At 41.9% G+C, this 20431-nt stretch overlaps 2 protein-coding genes and 1 non-coding gene across 4 annotated transcripts; 1 reads left to right on the forward strand and 2 right to left on the reverse strand.

Annotated features, from left to right (window-relative positions):
• Window positions 1-64: 64 nt before the first annotated feature.
• On the reverse strand, window positions 65-17515 carry mgat4a (alpha-1,3-mannosyl-glycoprotein 4-beta-N-acetylglucosaminyltransferase A). Of its 2 annotated transcripts, XM_088382935.1 has the most exons (16): window positions 16857-17514; window positions 9885-10052; window positions 9604-9744; window positions 7604-7737; window positions 7482-7528; window positions 7299-7412; window positions 6756-6831; window positions 5706-5820; window positions 5358-5488; window positions 5081-5188; window positions 4907-4981; window positions 4364-4482; window positions 3521-3599; window positions 3220-3280; window positions 2683-2795; window positions 65-2595 (listed from the first exon to the last, which is right to left on the reverse strand). In XM_088382935.1, the coding sequence occupies exons 1-16, from the start codon at window positions 16948-16950 to the stop codon at window positions 2569-2571; spliced, it is 1602 nt and encodes a 533-aa protein (XP_088239061.1). In that variant the 5' UTR covers window positions 16951-17514; the 3' UTR covers window positions 65-2568. The 2 variants fall into 2 exon arrangements, 1 of the variants encoding a protein (XP_088239061.1); XR_015859838.1 differs by lacking the exon at window positions 65-2595 and having other exon boundaries at window positions 2709-2795; window positions 3394-3599; window positions 16857-17515.
• A 708-nt stretch (window positions 17516-18223) lies between these two features.
• Window positions 18224-20334, reverse strand: creg2 (cellular repressor of E1A-stimulated genes 2). The gene is made up of 3 exons (XM_088383076.1): window positions 19861-20334; window positions 19299-19582; window positions 18224-18892 (listed from the first exon to the last, which is right to left on the reverse strand). Exons 1-3 carry the CDS (start codon window positions 20263-20265, stop codon window positions 18751-18753), a joined length of 831 nt encoding a protein of 276 aa, XP_088239202.1. The 5' UTR covers window positions 20266-20334; the 3' UTR covers window positions 18224-18750.
• On the forward strand, window positions 19660-19733 carry trnan-guu (transfer RNA asparagine (anticodon GUU)). The gene has a single exon. It is a non-coding gene; the product is annotated as a tRNA-Asn (tRNA).
• Window positions 20335-20431: the final 97 nt, after the last annotated feature.

A 20431-nucleotide genomic window follows, 5' to 3' on the forward strand; every position in this document is an offset into this window, starting at 1 on the left:
AACTGGTTTGAGACATAAGGATTAATTCGCAAAGAACAAAACTAAATGCACAAACACCAGGCAATTTGTTTCCTCATTTATTTCTAACATGTCCATGAAAAAAAGATGTCAAAAAAGGCAACATATAACACGATGAAGGCACACAAACCGATAGGAGGGAAGGAGGTTTCTAGCCTGAAATCGTTTTTTCGGTCTTTACTCTCCATTAACACATTCACGGGTTTTTTTTTCTGACGTGCAACCAGTTTCTTTCAACTTTAGGCATAAAGACAATCCAGTATATGTTAAGAGAAGCTTTGTGGCATCTTATTCTCATCCTTTTCCAAAGTAAACATCCCGATTAGGATCAATTAAAATAAATCAAATAGTTTTCAGTCTTTACTCTCCATTAACATTCACGAAGGGGTTTTGTGACGTGCAACCAGTTTCACAACTTTAGGCATAAAGACAATCCAGTAAATGTTAAAGAGAAGCTTTGTGGCATCTTATTCTCATCCTTTTCCAAAGTAAACATCCTGATTAGGATAAATTAGAATCAATTGAAAAAAAATTGAAAGTGTAATCCAGAAGCTTGCTTTAGATAAACAATAACACTTGTCAAGTATGTACAAACTTGTGTGTACAGCACACTTACAACTCTGTCCACTTTCATCAAAAGGCACTTCATGACCTCCTTGACCACTGTCATTTAAATTGACAGCAAGTTACGACAAAAAGTGATGTGGATTTCAATAAACTAGTTACGCGAGTTGGACAAGTGACAGAAAGAGATGCTCATTGCTTTTTATACATTTACAATGAAGGCGACATCCTCCGCTAAAACTCTACGACAAAAAAGGTGCACTCTTTAGATCAGTAGTCGTGACATTCCGTTCCAAAACAAAACAAGAGAGAAATGATGTCCTTTCAGGTAAAGTGTACAAGGGTACGAAGGAGCATTAGTGCCACATAAAAATGCTTTAAATTCAACAAAAACTTTAGTTGTAATTGTAATTTAGCAAGAAAATTGCAGTGGGGGCTGGGTTGTTACAAGACTAATCTTGTATTTATTTTAAAAATAAATCTCTCTCCAGGATAGTTTAATTTAAAAAAATGTGGAAAATTTGATTTAAATTAAACTAAAAATGCTTATTTTTTTGTTGCAATAGTAAGTAGTCCAAGAAAAAAAAAATCAATTTACATGAATGGAAGTATTTTTCCTTCACATTCAAAAAGGTTAATCGTATGTGGTCGATCCCAAGGCTCTGCAAGAAATTATTTTTTCTACTGTTTTCCTTTTAAACGACTAACAGTGACTTTTTATCTTGTAATAAAATTACAATATATTTTCCATGTCTGAAAAAAGTTTTTCCACACATTATTATGATTTCCAAAACGGTACGACTCAAGTTCTCCTAATTTGCCACGCCCCCTCCTCTTCTTCAGTCTGGCCCTAATGGTCCTCGTACAATGAAAAGATTGTGGTCCCAATGCTGATGCAACGAACAAACAGTGCAAAGCAAGCAGTTTAAAATGTAATGTGATACCACACTTTTGGAATCACATCAAACACTGTCTGCTATTTTCACATCAATAACTACAATGATAATACTAGATCCAGCCAGTGAGATGTTGGCAAATGTGATTGAAATAGCTGATACACACTTGGGGAACACGATATAATAAGGCACAATTTTCCACACACACAACTGAGTCTGTTATCATCGTTCCTATCTTTGAGCTGTATGAAAATGATGAATAATGTCAATCGGGCTTCAAGTGAAATCAATCATGAAAATGCACAGCAAACGTAAAAACTAAAGTCACACAAGCATAAACATCTCGTCATAGATTCAAAAATATATTTACTTTTGTAGAAATTAAAAGATCTCTTTTTAAATAAATTAAGTCACCTTCATAGATCCTTATATCTAATTTATCAGTATGTTCCTTCTGGAAAAAAAAAACCAAGGCAATTTCTTGAGTGGGTTATATACAAGGACCCCCGTCAGGTCAGACAGGCGGTGATCACTTTTTTTTCCTTTCAAGAATTATCGCCGACTGTAACCGAGCACAGGCAGGATTTAAAGATATTGGAGTATTTTGTGAGTTGGGGCTGGTGTTGTACTTAAAACGGTTATTTCCTCATTTGTGGGTTCGGGTATACATTCCTGGCACAATCATGGGCACCAGCCGGTGGCGCTAGTCAGAGTGCAATGCCCCAGCACGCCCAAGAGTGGCAGCATTGAGTTGAACGGGAGTGATTTGGCAGCATACATGGACACGAGTGGCCAGGTGACTGACGTCATGATTTTGTCCTCGTTCATCCGATTGTGTTCCAAAATTGCTCGTGTGGTTCCGTCACACAAGCGTGCCTGTTTTGCCCATTGGCAGCAGAATTCACATTCTCACTATCAAGGGAAGTAAGAGAGTGACAGAGAGAGAGAAAGGGTGAATGAAAAGAGAAATAACGATGAGCTAGCTCCAAGTGGTCTCATGACTTCATTGCTGCCTGAGGGCCCCAATATGAGAAGCCTGCAAGCATTTAACTCCCAGGGATGGGCAATTGGAGGCCGCCCTGCACGAAATTCAGCCTGCTGTCTTCTTTATATGGATCTGATGAGACAAAGAGAGGATGCTGTCAAATCCAGTTAAAGATGCAATGATTACACAAACCATGCACACGTTATTCGCTTTGCTTACTTCACTGATGATGACCCAAACAGCCGAGTTTTTGAGCACGGACAGTCGCAAGGCCACGATGGGATTGAAGGAAGGATCGACAGCCCCTTCAGCCACACCCTTTTCAAACTGACCTGTGTGGCAATGTTAAATGTCATTTGATCTCACAATCACATTAATAATAGCATATCAAACGTGCTTGCTGGAAAAAAAAATTCCCCACCCCCGGGGATCAATCAATAAATAAATAAATGTTCACTGTATTGCATTGCATGCTCGCATTAAACTGTACAGACTTTTCTGTGATTTGAAATATAGTGAGAAATTATTTTTGTTTTGTTAAATTGAGTCGACTGCCACCATACAGCCCTTCCTTCACGTCAAAGCAAACCAGTCGGGGTCACTCGTATCTCGAGGCGCCACTTATCAGCGGGCTTCAACTTCCTCTGGGTTTCGTACTCATATCAAATTTGCGTCACGGACGTAGAATTTCCAGCGTGCAATCGATGTGTGTGTTATCTGAGACTGATGTTTACGTGTGTTTGCACACACACTTACCGATCCTATAGAAGCGATCTTCGGTTCGTTTGTACTTCTCTTTGGTCTGCGGTCCAGGTTCCTGACAAAAGGCAAAAGTTAAATTATGCAACAGTCGAGTCGAAGCGAATGTTAATGATGTGGGTCTCTGATCCCTGATCAGTCAATTGCCTCCGGCAGAGCTGTCACGCTTACATTCCGCTTTCAAATCAATGGGCTGCAGCCTTCAAAGCGATCGGTCCAAACAGTGTCATGTAATGATCGCTGTCACTGGTCACATCGCTGTGTGTGCTGGATTGCATGTGGGCGAGTGTTTCCTTACGGAGACGGGCAGTATTTCCACTGTGGTGTTATGCATCTTGTCCCCGAGGTGTTCCTGGTTACCGCTGCGAAACAGGAACCTGCCGACAAAAAAAAAAAATCATTAAGCACTTTTCTAAACTTGATACGGGGGCGAACAAGTGCCCACTCGTGGCTTCTCACATCATTTTACAAAAATATCAAAGTGAGGCCAAACGAGGGATTTCAGTGTGTTTGCCGACTACGGTTACTTTTTAATTGTATTAAAACAAAACAACAGAAGGTGCACCACTGAAATGAGTCCCTTTTGCTCTGTCTGGCATTTTAGAATGTCATTTTTGAGGATAATCACGGCATTTACTTTGAATGTAAGCCTTCTTAAGATGTTTTACGGATCTGCAGAACCATTTCAGTCATTTTAAGTTCGCAATAATAAGTCACAAATGTAGTGCTGAATGTTTCTAGCCAGTAAAGGGGGGGACTAGCATAACAATGTGAGCGTTAATTTGGAATTCAAGATGTTCATTTCTCTCTACGGACCAAAGTTGGAGACATTTACTGTTAATAAAATATGAGGGGGGGGGCTGCGATTCAGCGAACAAGCACAGACAGCAAAAAAATGGTCTTCCTCTTGATAAGATCTTGTCTCATCAGCACAGCTAGAGTCTATAACGAACATCACTCCGACGGATAGGAGTCCCTTCCTGGCAGAGCAACTGACAACGCTCGGCTAGTTTTCTCTCTTTATATCCTCGAAGAGGTATGCAAACATACAGACAGGAGGTAAAAATGGGCTCTGTGCAAAGGGTAGCGTGTGGAAATGAACTTAGCAGGGTAGTTGAGTGCCAATAACCTCTCTTCTTACCGCTCTATGCTGATGGGTCTGTCAAATTTAAAGAGGATGTAGTCTCCTGCGGAAGGTGAGATGGCCCAGAAGAAATCCTCCCCGAGGTATGTCTTCTCCAGGGTGTGGCCATGATAAACCTGGCAGAATTAACACATGTTTAGAACTCAAATTCTGCAAAAGGGTAAAACAACTGTATGTTATGAAACGTATGCGTAGGATGGTGTCAATCTTAACATATTAAATTAAAATCTTTCCTGAAAAATATTTCTAAACCGTACATATGGCTTAAGTCAAGGTCCACTCTCCCATTTTTTTTTTTTAAATCATTGCATGACTGTTTTCTAATGTAAATTCATCATTTTAAAAATCGAGGAACTACTTTTTAGAATACTTCCCGCCTAATTTCTAAAATTTAAAATGATGTACGTTTGTGTATTTGAAGGTTGTATCAATTTATTATTTTTAATCTGTATTGTTCTCTACGGGATCATTTGTTTAGAATTGGAGGCTCTACCATATATGTATGACAGAAAAAATAAAAGCACCTATAAAGATGCTTACCTTCATTGAGGTGGAAACCTCGGCAGGCGGGTTGACATGTATCTTGTGGAGAAGAGGCTTGAGGAAGTCTTTGTCCTGCAGCCACGTGCAGAGAGAGAAAGAAAGAGCAACGCTGAAATGTGCGGAATGGATCAAGTGTGTCAAGTGACTGCTTGCGTGGGCACAGGGACTCACTGTGAGCTTTTGGATCTTCCCGGCGAGAGAAGAATGGAGGCCCACGTGTTGAAACAAGGAGGGTCGGAAGCGCACACGGAGGCTGGACTTCTGGCGCTCGCAGTGTTTCTGGAAAAGTGTTAAAATGGGTCAACAACAGGATGCGTTCACTGCCATTATGTAGCGAAAGCTGGACGACTTGGAATTTGACGAGAAATGCTTTTGTGTCTGAATTATCACCGAGATTTTGAAGGAGAACGTCAGAGATGACTTAAGACATCCAAAGACTCTCACATACCGCATCTTTCTCCGGATTGCACACTTTGACCCAGAGAATGTGGTCCAGCAGCCAGTCGATTGGCTTCTCCTTATAGAACATGAAGATGAACTCGACAATGAGATTCAGGTCTGGTGCCTTGAACATCTTCCCTGCAGGAGAGTGCATTGCAAAGCATTAATGAGATCTGAGCTTCTGGCACAGATGCTCATTAGCAACCAACATTTGAGTCTGATTAACAAGACATCGGGGAATTGTTGCGACACCGTCGACGGGAGAACATAAACAGGTGGGACGAGAAATGCTACCCTTAAGCAGAAAAGCGCAAAGTGAGTTGAGCACTTGTTGAGCCAGTGTGACTTATCATACCGATGAAGCCGAGCTGAGAAAACTCCAGGATCATCCAGTCTTCGGATGCAAGCTGGAGGGCAAAGTTCTTCATGGTGGCAAAGTAGTTGGGCTTGGCAACGATGTCGTCCTCCAACTGAGGGAGCAGAAGCGCACAGGAGTGAGCCATTACAAACAACTGGGAGGGTTGGGACTTGCAATGGTCACAAAAGGGATGTGCTATTGGGAATTAAGCAATGAAACCACAGCCCAGCTAGTGTACATCAAACTAAAGCGGATGGTTAGTACCTCTTCCCTCCAGGTGAGAGCAGAGAATGAAAATTAGCAACCATTAGATGTGAAACTGATAACATGGTAGTCGTCGGTGAAACAAAACCATCGTAAAACCGTAGAAATATCACACAAAATCTCAGCGTTCCAATCACTGACAATCGTGTCAAAAATGTCAGTTCCTTTAAAATTTCAGTCTTTTGGAAGATACACGTACATGAAGCAAACAGACTTGACATTCGGAGCAGAAAGTAAGTCTGCAGGTGACCATGAGAATGAATGAAATTCATTTTCTATTCTAATTTTTGATTTTGAGTTCCTCATCGTAAAATGGCAGCCCATGCTGGTATCGGCCAACGTCACGAGTATCGATACCGTGAAGTAAGGCTGGTATCGGCATGGATTAACGATCGCTGGTATCTGCCCACGATTACAACCTTAAATCAAAATATCGATCAGCCCAACTAAAAGGGATTATTACAGTTGATAAAGGATTTCTGATGCTGATAGTTGGATTGCGGGACAGATTTCGATGGAATCCTCGAACAGATTGTGCTCAACTTTAGCAGTACCACTGTATTGGTGACAAATTTAAAAAACTCGGAGCGCCAAAAAGACAGATGATGGCGGCAGAAATCCAAGAGGATTAACCCGAGAGTAAGTGAACCGGGGCGAGGGTTTTAACGAGAGGAAACAGACGCTGACGAATTGCAACGACATTTGTTTTGTGGCCGCCCTCGTTTTTAAATTGAGAGCGGCAGTCAAAGTGAAAGCACCACTTAGCATCATTTAAGGGCTTACCTGAACATAATAAACTCCTTTGCTCACTGCATACATCATGAGAAAGGAATAGTCCAGGTTCTGCTTTGTCCGCCATCTAAGCAAACACATTCACAAAAAATACAAATAAATAAAAGACATATGTTACCCAGCAAGGTAGTGCAAACAAACACTCGCTCCCACACAAAACAAGACTCGTCTGTGGTTGAGCTCTATTCCCATGGAGTCCACACAATCTGACAGATTTCTATTAAGCCGTTCGTCGGCTGAGGTAAAGAAAACATCCACGACAAAAGCGAGGGAGTGCTTCGGGTGCAAGAGGCGGAAGGCGCCTTTACTGATGACCTTGATCCGACTTTGACAAATGCTTGTAGAATACTAAGCAGCTGACTAAAAGCTCTCGCCCGCTCGCTCCCTCCCACTGACTCATCCCTTCTGGTTCTGCAGTCGCTGCCTCATATCTCCTATCTGTGCCTCTTCAGGCCATCATTTTCTCCTTCTCACTTTGCCTAATTAGGCAAAGGAAAAAAAAAAAAAAGTGGTGCAGATGATTCATCGTCGTACCTTACTCTGTCTTTGGAGTCACCAAATGTCTCTTTAAGGTTGTTGAGGTCTGGGTAAAAGGTGGCGGGAGGCGAAATGACCTCTAGCAAACCTGAATTCAGCTCTGTTGAGAACCTGAAGAAAAATAGAACCCGGGTGACGTCAGGGAGCATGGAGAACATTCCCATCACAAGTTGCTCTTACTCCTTCTGCAGGCTTGAAACCACACTCTGAATGTACTCCAGGTCAGTCTGCGGGGAAAAAGAAGGGTGACCTTTGAGCGACTTCTCGAGTCACGTGAAGACCGCTGCAGGGCGACCTCTCACCTCCCCGACAAAGACAATAACCACACAGTCGAGTTTCTCCTCCGGAGTCAACTTGTCGATGACGGAATGCAGCGTCTCCGCCAGATACGACTTCACCTTCCGCTTCACCGTGGGGATCCCCATCACCATGGTAACTGGGCAGAGGAGCACCGGGGTGAGAACGGAGGAGTTTTAATAAATAGTGCATGCGCATTGCTCGACATTTAATAGATTGGATGGATTCCACAACGCAAAGAGATGGCAACCCTGGATGCTCACGGAGAGCCACCTTAAAACAACATCTGAGTCAGATATGGATGGATTCTATAAATGCTTCCGTTTACAAGCGGTAGGAGGGCAACAATTGGCAGAATTAAGGACGACACGGGAGCGTAATGCTACTTGGCATCCGCTCGACTGACGCAAAGACCTGCTGAATTAATTCATGAGCTTCTTTTATGAATTGAATGGATTTGCCCAAAGGGCATGATGTTGCTCAGATGATCAAATTTGTTTCTTTAGTTTATGAATAAATCAGAATTCATTAGGTTTTCTCAAAATAATTTTAAAAACAGGCAGGCACTCGACTAACAGGAAACAGGAAGTGATGATGAGAGATGGGCTGGTCCCATGTGCTTTCTTTTATCATACCAAAAAAGTCAGACGTCTGATTGCTGTGAAGCACTGCGTCACAAATTTTGTAAATCAAAGTATTCAAGTTACTTCATTGCAGCCCTAAATCACAGGGAAACAACACTTGGCTACGATAGGTGTTATCATGGCCGTTGGAAACAGCGACAGGGAGCATCGCGAAGACTACGAAAAACATGAGGTGCAGGAGCAATGAGGCGCACGCTGCAGGCTTGAGAAAAGGGGGCCAACAATTTCCACGGCGTGGAAAATCTGTCCCAGTTTCGCTTTGTGTTTCTCACATCGAACCCCACATTGAATGGCGACGCCCACCAGCATTAAAAAAAAAAAACTAGGTCGAAGATGAAAGGAGAGCGTGGGAGACAGGAAATAAAAAAAAAGTGTGACATCATCAGGGATGGTGGTAGACAGTGAATGAGTGATAATGCAGGCAAGTGCAACGTGTGCAGAAGTCTAAAAGCGCCCGAAACTCAATGCAAGCCCCGAACCCCTCCAGCCTGATCCCTCGCTAATCGCTGCTCAAATCGTTCATTCAAACCGGCCGTTCATCAAATTTTTGCAGAGTTTTGTTGGGCTGCATCCAGAGAAGCTTTTCCGCTCAATAGTAAATGAACTCATCAATGAAGAACGTTTTACACGGTCACACTTAAGAGTAAAAATAGAAACGTTTCACACAAGGAGGAATGTGTTGCTAAGCAAAAGAAGTGTGAAATTTCTGCAAGAAACTAAAACCAGAAGTTTAAAAAAAAAAAACATGCTTATCAGAAAGGTTCTTCACAATACATAAAAGGTTACAACCTTGTGGACTTTGGATGCTATTCAATTTTGACGGGATGAGGACATCAAGAGTGTTTATGTAATACTACACTAAACAAAGGTCCTCCAGGTTGAGGCCAGCAGGTCAGAAAAACATCAGCAGTGTACTGAACATGTATGCAGGGGCCTCCACGGCAACATTCAGCCGGTTTGACCAGTGTTGCGACATGAACCTTTTAAAAAATGCTTGCCATTTTTCCTTCTCAGGGTTTTATTTTAGACTAATGGTGAGGACTTCCATCATGGGTGTTTCCTGGAGCCAATCCCAGCAGTCATCGGGCAGTAGGTGGTGGACACCTTAAACTGTCTTAGAGGGTACGCAGAGACCAACAACTACTTTTTGGGAAGTGCAAGTGGGAAGCACATTGATTAAGCGATCAATGTCAGGAAGTTTGCTGCATAGCTTAGACTCACAATGTCCTCCTGTACATAGACTATAATTATCTACAGTGTGTAAACATTCCTCGGGGAGGCCTCAACGTTGAGTCCAGAGGATATTTACAGAGAAGGCGTCACTGAAGCTCAAAATATGCGTTGGCTAACTAAGTTCTCACCTCCGGTGCGCCCGAGGCTGACTTGTACGGCGGGGTGCAAGCTGTCCTCGTTGGTGAGCAGGTGAGGCATGTGGTGATAGATGTCTGGCACGTGGAGAGGTTCCCTGTTGGCCAGCTGCTTAAAAAGTTTCTTGGTATCCGCTAAATTCATAAGGACAGAAAATATATCAGCCGAGCCAGCGCCAGTAACCTTGGTGTGGCAAGCATTTTGATTTTTGTTACCTTTAAACACCAACGACACTAAAACACCTGCCATTTCTTCGTTATACGTTCCAGGTTACCTGAAAAATTGGTGAGGGCATCTTTGCTGTTGTTGGTTTCGGCAACGGCGCGCCGAAACTGCTCGAGGATGTTGTTGAGCTCCAACGAGCGCTGCAGTGTCCTGTGCTCGGCGACGCGTAGGCGCTCTTTCAAGGTATGGAATTCCCGCTGGTATGCTACCAGTTTCTCTGCAATGAGGAACAGAAAGTGGCTTTTGAGAACTCAATCATTCAAAAAAAACAAAAAAAAAACGGAACTTTAGCGAGCAGCAACTACGTGGAATATATCGAGTATACAAATGTCACCTGTGGCTGACTTCTGTGTTACTGATCGGCAAAAATCAAAGTAGTTGGAATAAGCGATGTGGCGTTCAGACAACCAATAAATTAGACGATATTGTTGTTGAGAAGATTGATTTGGACAATCTTGGCGAAATATAATTACCCTATTATCAAAAGAGTTGTCAACAACAATGACATGGGCCTTTGCATTTAAAAAAAAAAAAAAAAAGATTTTGGTATTTACCAGTACTGTTAGTGACATCTTTTTAAGAAAAATGGTTGTCATCTGACAACTATGATAAGATCTGTTTGTTCAAAATAGGGATGACTTAAGAGTTCTTCAGCCTGTTAATTGGGAATATAAGAGGATCGTCTGTTTTGAGGTGTCAACGAGGTTTTCTTCAGGCGCTATCGTCATAATGTTGTCTCATATGACTCATGGCTCCAGGCAGTAACCCAGAAAAGTGAGCTTTTCTGCATTTTTGACTTTTTTTTTTTTTTTAAACCAGACCTTTTGAAGTAGCAACTGAAATTCAAAGAACGGGCCAGATGGAGAGGTTATGGTTTATCCGGGGCCGTTTGTCTCTGATCTACCAGCGCCGGCCGGTATATTGTTGTGAGCATCAATAAAACAATGCCGACTGGACTCCCTTTATCTTGCATTCTCTCTGACTGAGCTATTGTCTGTTCCAGGCTGCTCCCGCTTTAAACACAGATGCAGTCATGTGAACCCGAGCCCTATGAAAAGGGCAGCTTCAAATCCGAAATAGACTTTCATCTGCACAACAGTGCTTTTGGCTGCCAGCACTGTGGAGGTGAAGCCACACCTGCTAATCCCATGGAGCAGAAAAGATTTTTATTTTCTTCTCTTTGGGCAACAAAGAGGAGTATTCCGTATAAAAAAAACATTTAAACATGAGTCATCTGCATATCACAGCCTGCTTGACCAAAAAAAAACCAATGCTTGCATGTTCTAGCGCTTATCTGGACTGATGCTGACGAAACCAAAACAGTGATCCACTTGAATGGAACTCCAAGCAACAATCTTCCACACCCATCATCATTTTTCAAATTTTCTAAAGGGTAACTCAACACTTGACAATTCTGAACACTGTTGCGAATGCAGACTAGGCAATTTTGTCGAGTCCAAAGAGTCAAAGAGTCCAAAGGTGATTTTGTCTTCCTTTTTGTTTGTACTGTACGAATTGTATTTATAATATACTGGAGATGTTAGGTACCGTAAATTCTGAACCCTGGAACACAATTTTTAACATTTCATTCAATTTGTAATTTGTGAGAGACGCCGCACGTGATGAGCTGAGACTAAATCGACGAGCTTTGGCCTACGTCTATGGAGCTTATGAACCTTCACGCCATTTCCGTCTATTGATCTCAAGTCGGATTCTATTAAGGCATGCGGCGATCATAAATGTCTTCATGTATGTGTCCAATGCAGTTTGCAACATATACTCGAGTAAAACTTGTCAATGTTGATAAAAGGTAAAATAAAAAAATCGAATTGGGCGTCTGTCAGGTACTGTCACTTACGAAAAGCAATAGCGGATATAAAAAACGTGGGCAAGTGCACAAAATACATTAAACAATTAGGCCAAGCAGAGTCCAGTCCTTGCCAATCTCATTATTCTTCTCCATTTCCCCAGGAGAAATGGAAGGAGGAGCTAACATCCACCGCTGACACAACCTTTCTTCTGTCCTGATTGTATGCGTTTCATCTTCTGCTGCAGATTTTTTTTATCTATTCTTCTCTCGTGACCGTGCTCTCCCGGAAAACATGGGCGTATTTATTTATTAATGGAGGCAAGGCCAGTCGAACTGTGCAATTGACATTCGTCAAATGCCTTTTGAAATGTACATTAAGGCCTTACGCTCCTTTTACACGACAGCCACAGCAAGAACATGGACGTCACGTCTGCATACACATTTGCATTTTGGTATTACTTCACATAAAATAACCGATTTGAATCAGAATGTATAAATAGGAGCAAAAGAACCTTGACACTTCTTATAGTTTAGGATCAGACTATTTACTGGAACATTTTAAAATAATCTAATTGTAATGTGGAAAAAAGAAATCCCCAGATTCCACCGAGCTGACACAAGAGCGAGATGAGAGCCACATGTGCGCCAAACGTGCTAGCCTGGTCTGCCATATGAAACGCCACGCTAACAAGACTTCAGATCAGCGAGCCCCAAAGGATTACCTTGTGTTTTTCTTATTATAATAAATCTTTCCAGTCCAATCTAATCTGTTTGCAAGGCAAAATGACTGCAGCATCAAGCCAGCCAATCCCTGTGGCATGGGTCCAACAAAGATTCTTTATTTTGCTTCCTCAACATGAGCTCATTGTTTCTCTCGACCTTCACCCACTCTTGAGATCCTGCTGTTTGCTGTGAGCATCACTGGCACAGCAAGCTGGCACCACATGAAAAAAGGATGCATCTCTATTTTCGGATTATTTTCTTGTTGAAAGCCTCTCTGGTTATGAAAGCAAAACGATTGGTGCGTGAAGATGAAGAGTAATTAACACTAACAAGTTGCGGAAAATTATTAGCCAAAGGAGGGAAGGAACTGAAAGGTCTGTACCTTTTCACTTCTTATTTGTTTTTTCATGGTTGTGTTTAGAGGACAGGAAAAAAAAACTCTCCTTTGCAGGGGATGGAAAGCTGTCATTTTACTATATGTAAAGCAGGAAAAGCTGACTGTACTGTACAGAACGTGACACCACACGGAATTGAAAAGCTGAAAGTCCTCTACAGAATTTATTTTTAGCACGTTCAGTTTGTTCTCGAGAAAAACGAGTGCCTTCACAGACTAGAAAAGATGAAGCATGGATTCAATAGGGCTTTTGTAGCATGACAATGTGCAGCATATTTGGGATAGTAAGTGATAATACCCAGCAAGACTGGAAATTTTCACCTTTATGCTTTTTTCACAAACTATATATATATATTTGTATAGCACTTTCACAATACTTTATAGAATATGCTCTGTATCACGGCTCAAGTTTACTGAAGCTGAGCTGTGATTGGTTGAGACCTGAGACCTGGAAGCTGTGATGTCATTGGCAAAATGGCCGCCCCTTGCGATGGATACAAAAAAAAGGTGGCTTTTATTGCTTAGCTCATTTAACTCATATTCCACAAATACAATATTAATCACAATGTTGCGTTTAGACTAGTTGTGGCACATACAAAATATTATTGTAAAGAAAATTTCGGGGTTGGCTTCCTTTTTAAGCACACAAACACACACAAAACAGGAATGGTAAGTTTTAAGATTCATGCTCAAATAAACAAACCATGCTTTGTCTTCATAATAGAGTCTTGCTTTATTCATCGTTTCCGACCATCACATAGAATTCATGACAGAGGCAACTGTGATAACTTCAGCCAAGCGACCACAAAAGCCTCTTCCCGTGACTGCCGAGAGCGTAAACCGATAAACATGAGCGCTACTTGAGCGAAGAGTTGCCGTGGTGCGCTCTAAAAACGTGATTTGTGGCATTTACGAGACCTGGCCTTGACCATAGCTGTGAATATTTATGTAAATACGCTTACCATGAGTGCCGAGAAAAGACAGAAGTCCCGGAAAATTAATCCGTTGAAAGGACAATAAATTACAGCATGTATCCCAATTTTAAAATCAAGGGGAATTCTTTTGGGGGGGATCTCTGTGCCGAAATAGAAATGTATTGTGACTGTGTGAACGGAAGTCTGGAACGCAGGATGTTGCCGTTACTTAAGAGTGCAAGGTGCCCAGTCCTGTTTCCGACAGTGTGAGGAGCGCCCGGGGGAACGGCAGGTAGGTATGTGTAGCAGGACACACAACAAAGAAAGGAACACATCCCACTTGTCTCGTTGCCTTGTCAGCACTCTCCTGCTTTTCACATCCAGCAGCCCACCATTCGCTCTCCCTCTTTTATCATTCGGCCTGCTCCTGCCCTCCTCATCCTTCCAGACCACTAAGGGATTCGTCTGGCAGGCTGCACTTCCTCAATACGGCGACACACGACCCAAACGCTTCTACGTGATTCAGACAAACAATCTGAAAATGCATATTATTGCGTTTTTTTGCATGCGAGTGTGTTTGTAACCGATTTGACGCACCCTGCGTGTGCTATTTTTGTCCCATTGTGTGTGGACTGCTGGGACTCAGGAGGAAAAGCATCAGCCGGTTGCTGGAAGGGAGATCTTGAAGGACAGGGAGGAGGAAGTGTAATTTGCAAAGAGGAAGAGCGTTCAACGCAAGTTCAACACTCCCCTTAAACATATTATGCGATGGAACAAAAACAATATACGCATTTAAATTTTTGCCGACAGATGCGAATGTTTAATTGTTCCAAAAAATTGGAAAATTTACGAGTTGCGATCGTGAAAAACGGACATGTTGACATCTTTAGAAAATTAATTTGGGATTATCAATCATGATGTTATTAATGAGGATATGTCACATAGCATTTGACTGCCATCCACTCTTTGCTTCACCACGAGATGCAACAAGAAAGAAAGCAGCGCGCACTCGAGAGAGTCACGATGGAGTGTTTGTACAGCTGACTTACATCAGGCCGTTGTCTCATCAGGTCACATGACCAGGGAATGATTCAAGATGTCAAGAGGCACGAACTCCAACATCCAAGATTAGCTCTCAGCTCCCAAAAGTGGCTCTTACGTATTTGGTTGAATGACATTTGTCGGATACGGATTGAAATTTTGATTACCGCTGTCGTGACTCCAAAAATATTATTCAGCGTGTCTTCATCTTTTTGTATTTAATAGAAACCAGGAGGGGGCATGGCTCTGTGGTGTGCTTGTGACCTAAGAGATATTATTTTGGTCATCCAATAAAGTGTAATAAATGGCAGTAATTTTTTTATTTGGTTTGAATTTTGGGTATATTAGTGTTGGTAATAAATGTATCCTTTGATGTAAAAATAAACTGTATCATTTGACTATAAAAATACTATTTCTAGTTGCAGTGGACAGCAAAATGTTTTCATTTTCATGATAACCAACAATATTCCAGTTTCAAAGAAAGGGTTAATGTATCACACTGGTGACTTTGAATTTGAGCATTTTCCATTGACGTAATGATGAAAAGAAATCATCCTTTAAAATATTAGGGCTGTCAAACTTAATGCGCCAACTTTGGAGATCAAATCTATCACCTCTGCTTACGTGAAATAAGGACAACCGGACATTTTATATGCACAAAGATTGTTGGGAAAAAGTAATTGGCGCACTTTGCAAATCCAAATTTTGTACTGTTCGTTCGGTTCATCATCAGTGTTCATTCAATGAATAATCACAATCATGTGATGTGTTCAGACTATAAAATGTGTTGGTTTGTGTAGACAGGTGCACCAACTTGCAGCTCACCGTCCCATTGCTCTTGAGTCATACGCCCCAACGTGCTTTCATTCTTTGAACTTCCTCATAAAGATTGATAGCGCAAAGGCACACCACGATGACGTGGCTTGGAATTTATCTAAGGGCTGCAATTATTTACACTCTGCTGATAAGAAGTCATTAAAGACACAGCTCCGATGCTTCCCACAGGAAATGAAACCTGGGCAAGCAGTCACAAGCTGGCCTCACCTTACGCCCAAACAAAAATTGTGATACGTGATAATTAAGGCTGGAACCATGAGTTAATGATTCCATGATGGTGGGTTATATAGTTAAGAGAAAATGGTGCATGAAGGAAACTTTTCGTAGACTCAAACAAAGTATACCGTATACCTGGTACTTCCGTATACCTTGTACTTACTGCTTCAAACAGCGTCTGAGGTTTTAAGCGATATGGCCTCAAATTCATCTGGTATAGAGGGTAAGTTTCGTTTTCGATGAATTTGAGGCCATATCGCTTAAAACCTCAGACACTGAAGCAGTTAAGTCTCTGACAAAAATTATTTACCCTACATAATTTACATTCATGTGCCACAAACACTTACAATAGTTCAAAATTTAAAAGTTTTAGTTAAAAAAAATAAATAAAATTGAGTAAAACCAAAAACCACTTTTGGTAACCATCACAAATTAACTGATGTTCAAATACAAATAGATGGAACCATAATTGAAAGACTCCATAGACTAAAAATGGAATTATAAATATACAAATTGGAAACATTATATTAGATACGTTGAAAAGAAATCTTGTATATGGCAAAGTATTTTCTTGATCACAAATCTGCATATATTGAATCGTTCTCTGGTATCACTATATTTGAGCTATTGCTCAGAGACATGGGGAAACAACTATAAAAGCTCAATATTAAAAATCACTCGCTTACAGAAGAAGGCCATTAGAATCTTAAAGAAATAATATACATACATCATAGACATATGCCTATCATACATCATAGACATACAGTACTATGCCTATAGTTTTAAATTAAATACATAAAAGCATGTTCAAGCCTTGAACACATGTTGTTTTTTTTTAAATAAAAATCACATATACTGAAGTTAAAGAGTATACCAAACAGGTATACTCAAATTATTTTCAAAGTGCAACACCTTGCCTAAAAACATTCCAAAGCATTTATACCATCAGTTTGTTCAAGCATGCTGACATCCAAAAAGAAATGTAAATGAGTTATGAACACAATAAAATGAATGAATTTAAATGCCTTTTTCTCTTCTTTCCTGTACATGTCAAAGTGAAACAGTGAGCAAAGCGGCTGAGCATACCTTTGCCATCCTGCCAGGCGGTGTACCAGGACAAGCTGAGGAAAGACGTGAAGAAAATTATCGCAGTGGCCACAGTTCCATTTCTGAGCCTCATCTCATTTCAGCGAAGCCTCGCTTGTGTCGCCGCCGTCCTCCGTGGCTCTCCCCAAAATAGGGGGGTGGCGGGGGGCTGTGGCTTGTTAGCTACCGGCGCGCTCCATTTCGTTTGGGGGAGGGGAGGGGAGTCTCCGTTAGGAAGCGTCTCAAGCAGGAAGAAGGAGCATTTCGACTTCGGCTTGTTGCCAGGCGGGTGTCTGATGGTGGCGGGACCCTTCCGTGATCGCCTACTGGCGACGCCTCGAAACCACGTCGACTCCGCTACAACAAGCAACAGATGAGGCAACCCGAAAACGAGGTTCCGAAGAGCCGTTCAAGTGCAGTCACATCCCCCGCTTCTCATAAATCCTCTTCGGTTCGGTTCTGCGGATCAGCCGAGCTTGGCAGGACGTCAAGCTAATATTCAATTGCAATTGCGACACACTATTGCAAAACAATAAAAAGGCATTCCAGGTAATTAATATCTCAATCTTTCGTCGGGAAACGCCTTAAATGTTAAATTCCTCATGCACACTTCACGCACATTTCCGAGCACACAAACTGTTTGTTCTTACCTGTCTATTACCGTCCGTTTCCAGGCTCGCTTCCGGTTACACCTTTCAAAATAGTGGACGTGAAGACTAACTAAAAACTACATTTTAGACCAGAGAAAAGCAGGAACCCCTCGATTCTATCAAATTGTAGCAAAAATATTTAAAGAAATAAAACTTCATCCATGCATGAAAATGTGTAATTCTTTTACGTAAAGAAAAAAAACCATCTGCAAGCTCTATTTAATTAAAATTATAGCGCAGGATGTTGTTTTTTTTAAAATTGTCTTAAACGGAGCTACTAAACTATTAAAATGATTTCTCAGGAAGTACTGCTTGTTTGACCAAGCGCAACCTTTGTTTTCCAACAAGCGACGCGTGACTGGGACTAGTGTCCTGTGGCGCCACACAGTGACCATTTGATGTACTACAAAACCTGCCAAACGCTTTTCTGCGGTTTCCCTTCGAATGAAGGCGTCCAAAGTTTCATTTTGACTTATTATGTATACTGTATCTCCATTATTTCCAATACATTGGGTTTTTATTTCGCGCATAGGGTACATTCAATTGTTTCAGGTGTAGCAGTCACATTCAAATCCACCCAAAGCTAATTAATTCACATTTCTTAGCTTGTATTGAGGTGTATAATGTTTTGCGCATGTTGAAAATTGTGTCAAATTATGGTGTCGAAAAAATATGCTGCAACATTGACATTTTACATTTACGAGCGTATTCAGACTCTTTATTTTGCGATGATTTTAATACAAAATCCAAAGCGGAGCAACTGTATGAAAAATAATTGTATGCATTCCTTTAACATGATTTGGATGCATATTTATTTTCAAAAACCAAATCACATATGCCCACAGCAAAACCAGAGTGGACTGCTGGCCTGAAAATGTTTGCCAGCGGCTGTGGTTATGTAATGTGGATTCAGATGGCAACAGTCGCCCCGCAAATGGCAGCAGAGGATCCCAACCAATTCTTATAAAAGCCTCGCAGCATAAAATCTGACAGTCCACCCCCCACCTCTCAGCAGACAGTCCAAGCATTTAATTAAGGAACATGATTATGGAGGACGACAAGAAGGGAGAAGATCAAGGCTTCTGTGACAGAAGACCCTTCAGTGTTAGCCTTGGAACCCTTTCTGGTTCCAGCATCCCTTCCTACTAGTACTTCCATTTTGGCGACCTTCACCGTAGCACAATACATTGAAAATTTGACAGACTTGGATTCGTGAGAATTTCTTTTTCATAATGCAGCGAATCTTAAAAAGGGGACGCTTTGAAGTATTCTTCTAGAGGAATGAGCGACGTGCCTCCTATCCAGTCCTGCAGCCACACTTGGATCAGCTCCAGCTTCATGAAGAACCACTTGTGTCCCACGGGCCACTTTGCCATCACCGGATGCCTGGAACAAAAAAAAGTGGCATATTAAAATGTGTTGATATCCAAATACTTCATTACCACAGATGAGATTTTACTCAGTAGTGATTGTCCTTTCTTCATGCCTGTATGTACGTATTGTATATTAATACTGCCCCCTGGTGGCCAAGATGCGCACCAGAGGACGTTGCAAAATAAATAAATCTCAATCACACATTGTTCAATCCTTTACATTGTACTTTATTTATTCATTATTGCCGTATTTCTATAAAGTAAGATACTGCTGTTTCCCTCATTAAAAAACAAGTTAAAACATTTTGGGCAGCTAGAATCATTTAAAGACATTTTCATTCATTTCATATGAGAAATAAGACTTGCTACGAATGTTTTGAGTTGAGACACCATTGAATGTGAAGGGTGTTTGCTCTTACCTGGAGAACATGGCCTCCTTAGCAAAGGCCAGCTCCTCTGGGGCCACCTCCACCATCTTGCCTGTAAGCGTGAGTCGAGCACATCTGGGGTCTTCTGCCTCATAGATCATTTGTCTGCAGAAATCACTCTCAGCTTCTGAGAAAGTGATGGAAGCATAAGGGTTCATCTTCAGGTCGGTTACTGTGTTGTCCATAGGTGTCATATAAAAATAGATGACGCCTGTGCTGTTGTCCAGTGGTCCATCACTGATGGAGAAAATGTTCCCAAAAGGATGACCTTTGATCTAGCAAAAGAAAAAAAAAGAAAAAAAGACTCATTAGATGACCAATTTGAAGTGGAGATGTATCGCGGTGACATCGTGTCTCTGTGGCGCAATCGGTTAGCGCGTTCGGCTGTTAACCGAAAGGTTGGTGGTTCGAGCCCACCCAGGGACGAGCAATTTTTAGGAACGATGATTTACAATGGAAAAATTAGTGGAAGGTTTTGTTTTTTAAACCAGGGCCATTTTATTATTTATGCGTTTTGCATATTAATGTAAACATTAACTCGTGCGTATGTTACCTTGTCTTGGCTAGAAATGGTGGCCAGGGAACCCCAGTCGCTACTATGAGCGATGTATCTGGCCGTTCTTGCAGTTTCCTGGTGCGGTGGAGGACCACCCCTCCCCACCTGCACCTTCTCGGTCCGATAGGAAAAAAGGCGAGCGGGGCTCTCCGCCGCCGCCGCATTGGAGTCGCCCTCTGGCTCCACTTTCTCCCCGGGAGTGTCATCTATGCCTGCCGGATACGCCTGCTTCCACAGTCCGCCGCCGTCCACCAGCAAAGACGGGGCGACTTCCTCCGACAGGTCGGCCTCCACGTGGTTGGAGGACACTGCCCAGGAGACGGAGCTCCTCAAAGTGTAGGCTGCACACGCGGTCAGAATGTTTGCCAACACTGGCAGGGTGAAGTAAAAAGTGGGCCTCATGAGTTTTATGAGCAATGGCTGCCTTCCCTAGAAGTCGTTTATCCAATAGTTTCATAAGCATTATCTGCCCCCTACTGGCACATTCGGGTACTACATAAACCTGTAAAACTCCAAAAAATATTGAGGAAAGTCTGGGGGGACAGAACGAGAGACCAGCCCCTAAATG

The sequence above is a fragment of the Syngnathus floridae genome, chromosome 8 (assembly GCF_059516105.1).
Source record: "Syngnathus floridae isolate MCC-2025c chromosome 8, RoL_Sflo_1.0, whole genome shotgun sequence".
In the NCBI taxonomy this organism is placed as follows: Eukaryota; Metazoa; Chordata; class Actinopteri; order Syngnathiformes; family Syngnathidae; genus Syngnathus; species Syngnathus floridae.

Coding starts and splice junctions, on each gene's coding strand:
- mgat4a (XM_088382935.1), bottom strand. CDS start 16,950: ATGAGGCTCAGAAATGGAACTGTGGCCACTGCGATAATTTTCTTCACG. Junction 7,529..7,603: donor TTATTGTCTTTGTCGGGGAG/GTGAGAGGTCGC, acceptor TTTTCCCCGCAG/ACTGACCTGGAGTACATTCA. Junction 6,832..7,298: donor GACTCCAAAGACAGAGTAAG/GTACGACGATGA, acceptor GTGTTTGCTTAG/ATGGCGGACAAAGCAGAACC.
- creg2 (XM_088383076.1), bottom strand. CDS start 20,265: ATGAGGCCCACTTTTTACTTCACCCTGCCAGTGTTGGCAAACATTCTG. Junction 19,583..19,860: donor CCATTTCTAGCCAAGACAAG/GTAACATACGCA, acceptor TTCTTTTGCTAG/ATCAAAGGTCATCCTTTTGG. Junction 18,893..19,298: donor AAGGAGGCCATGTTCTCCAG/GTAAGAGCAAAC, acceptor TTTTTGTTCCAG/GCATCCGGTGATGGCAAAGT.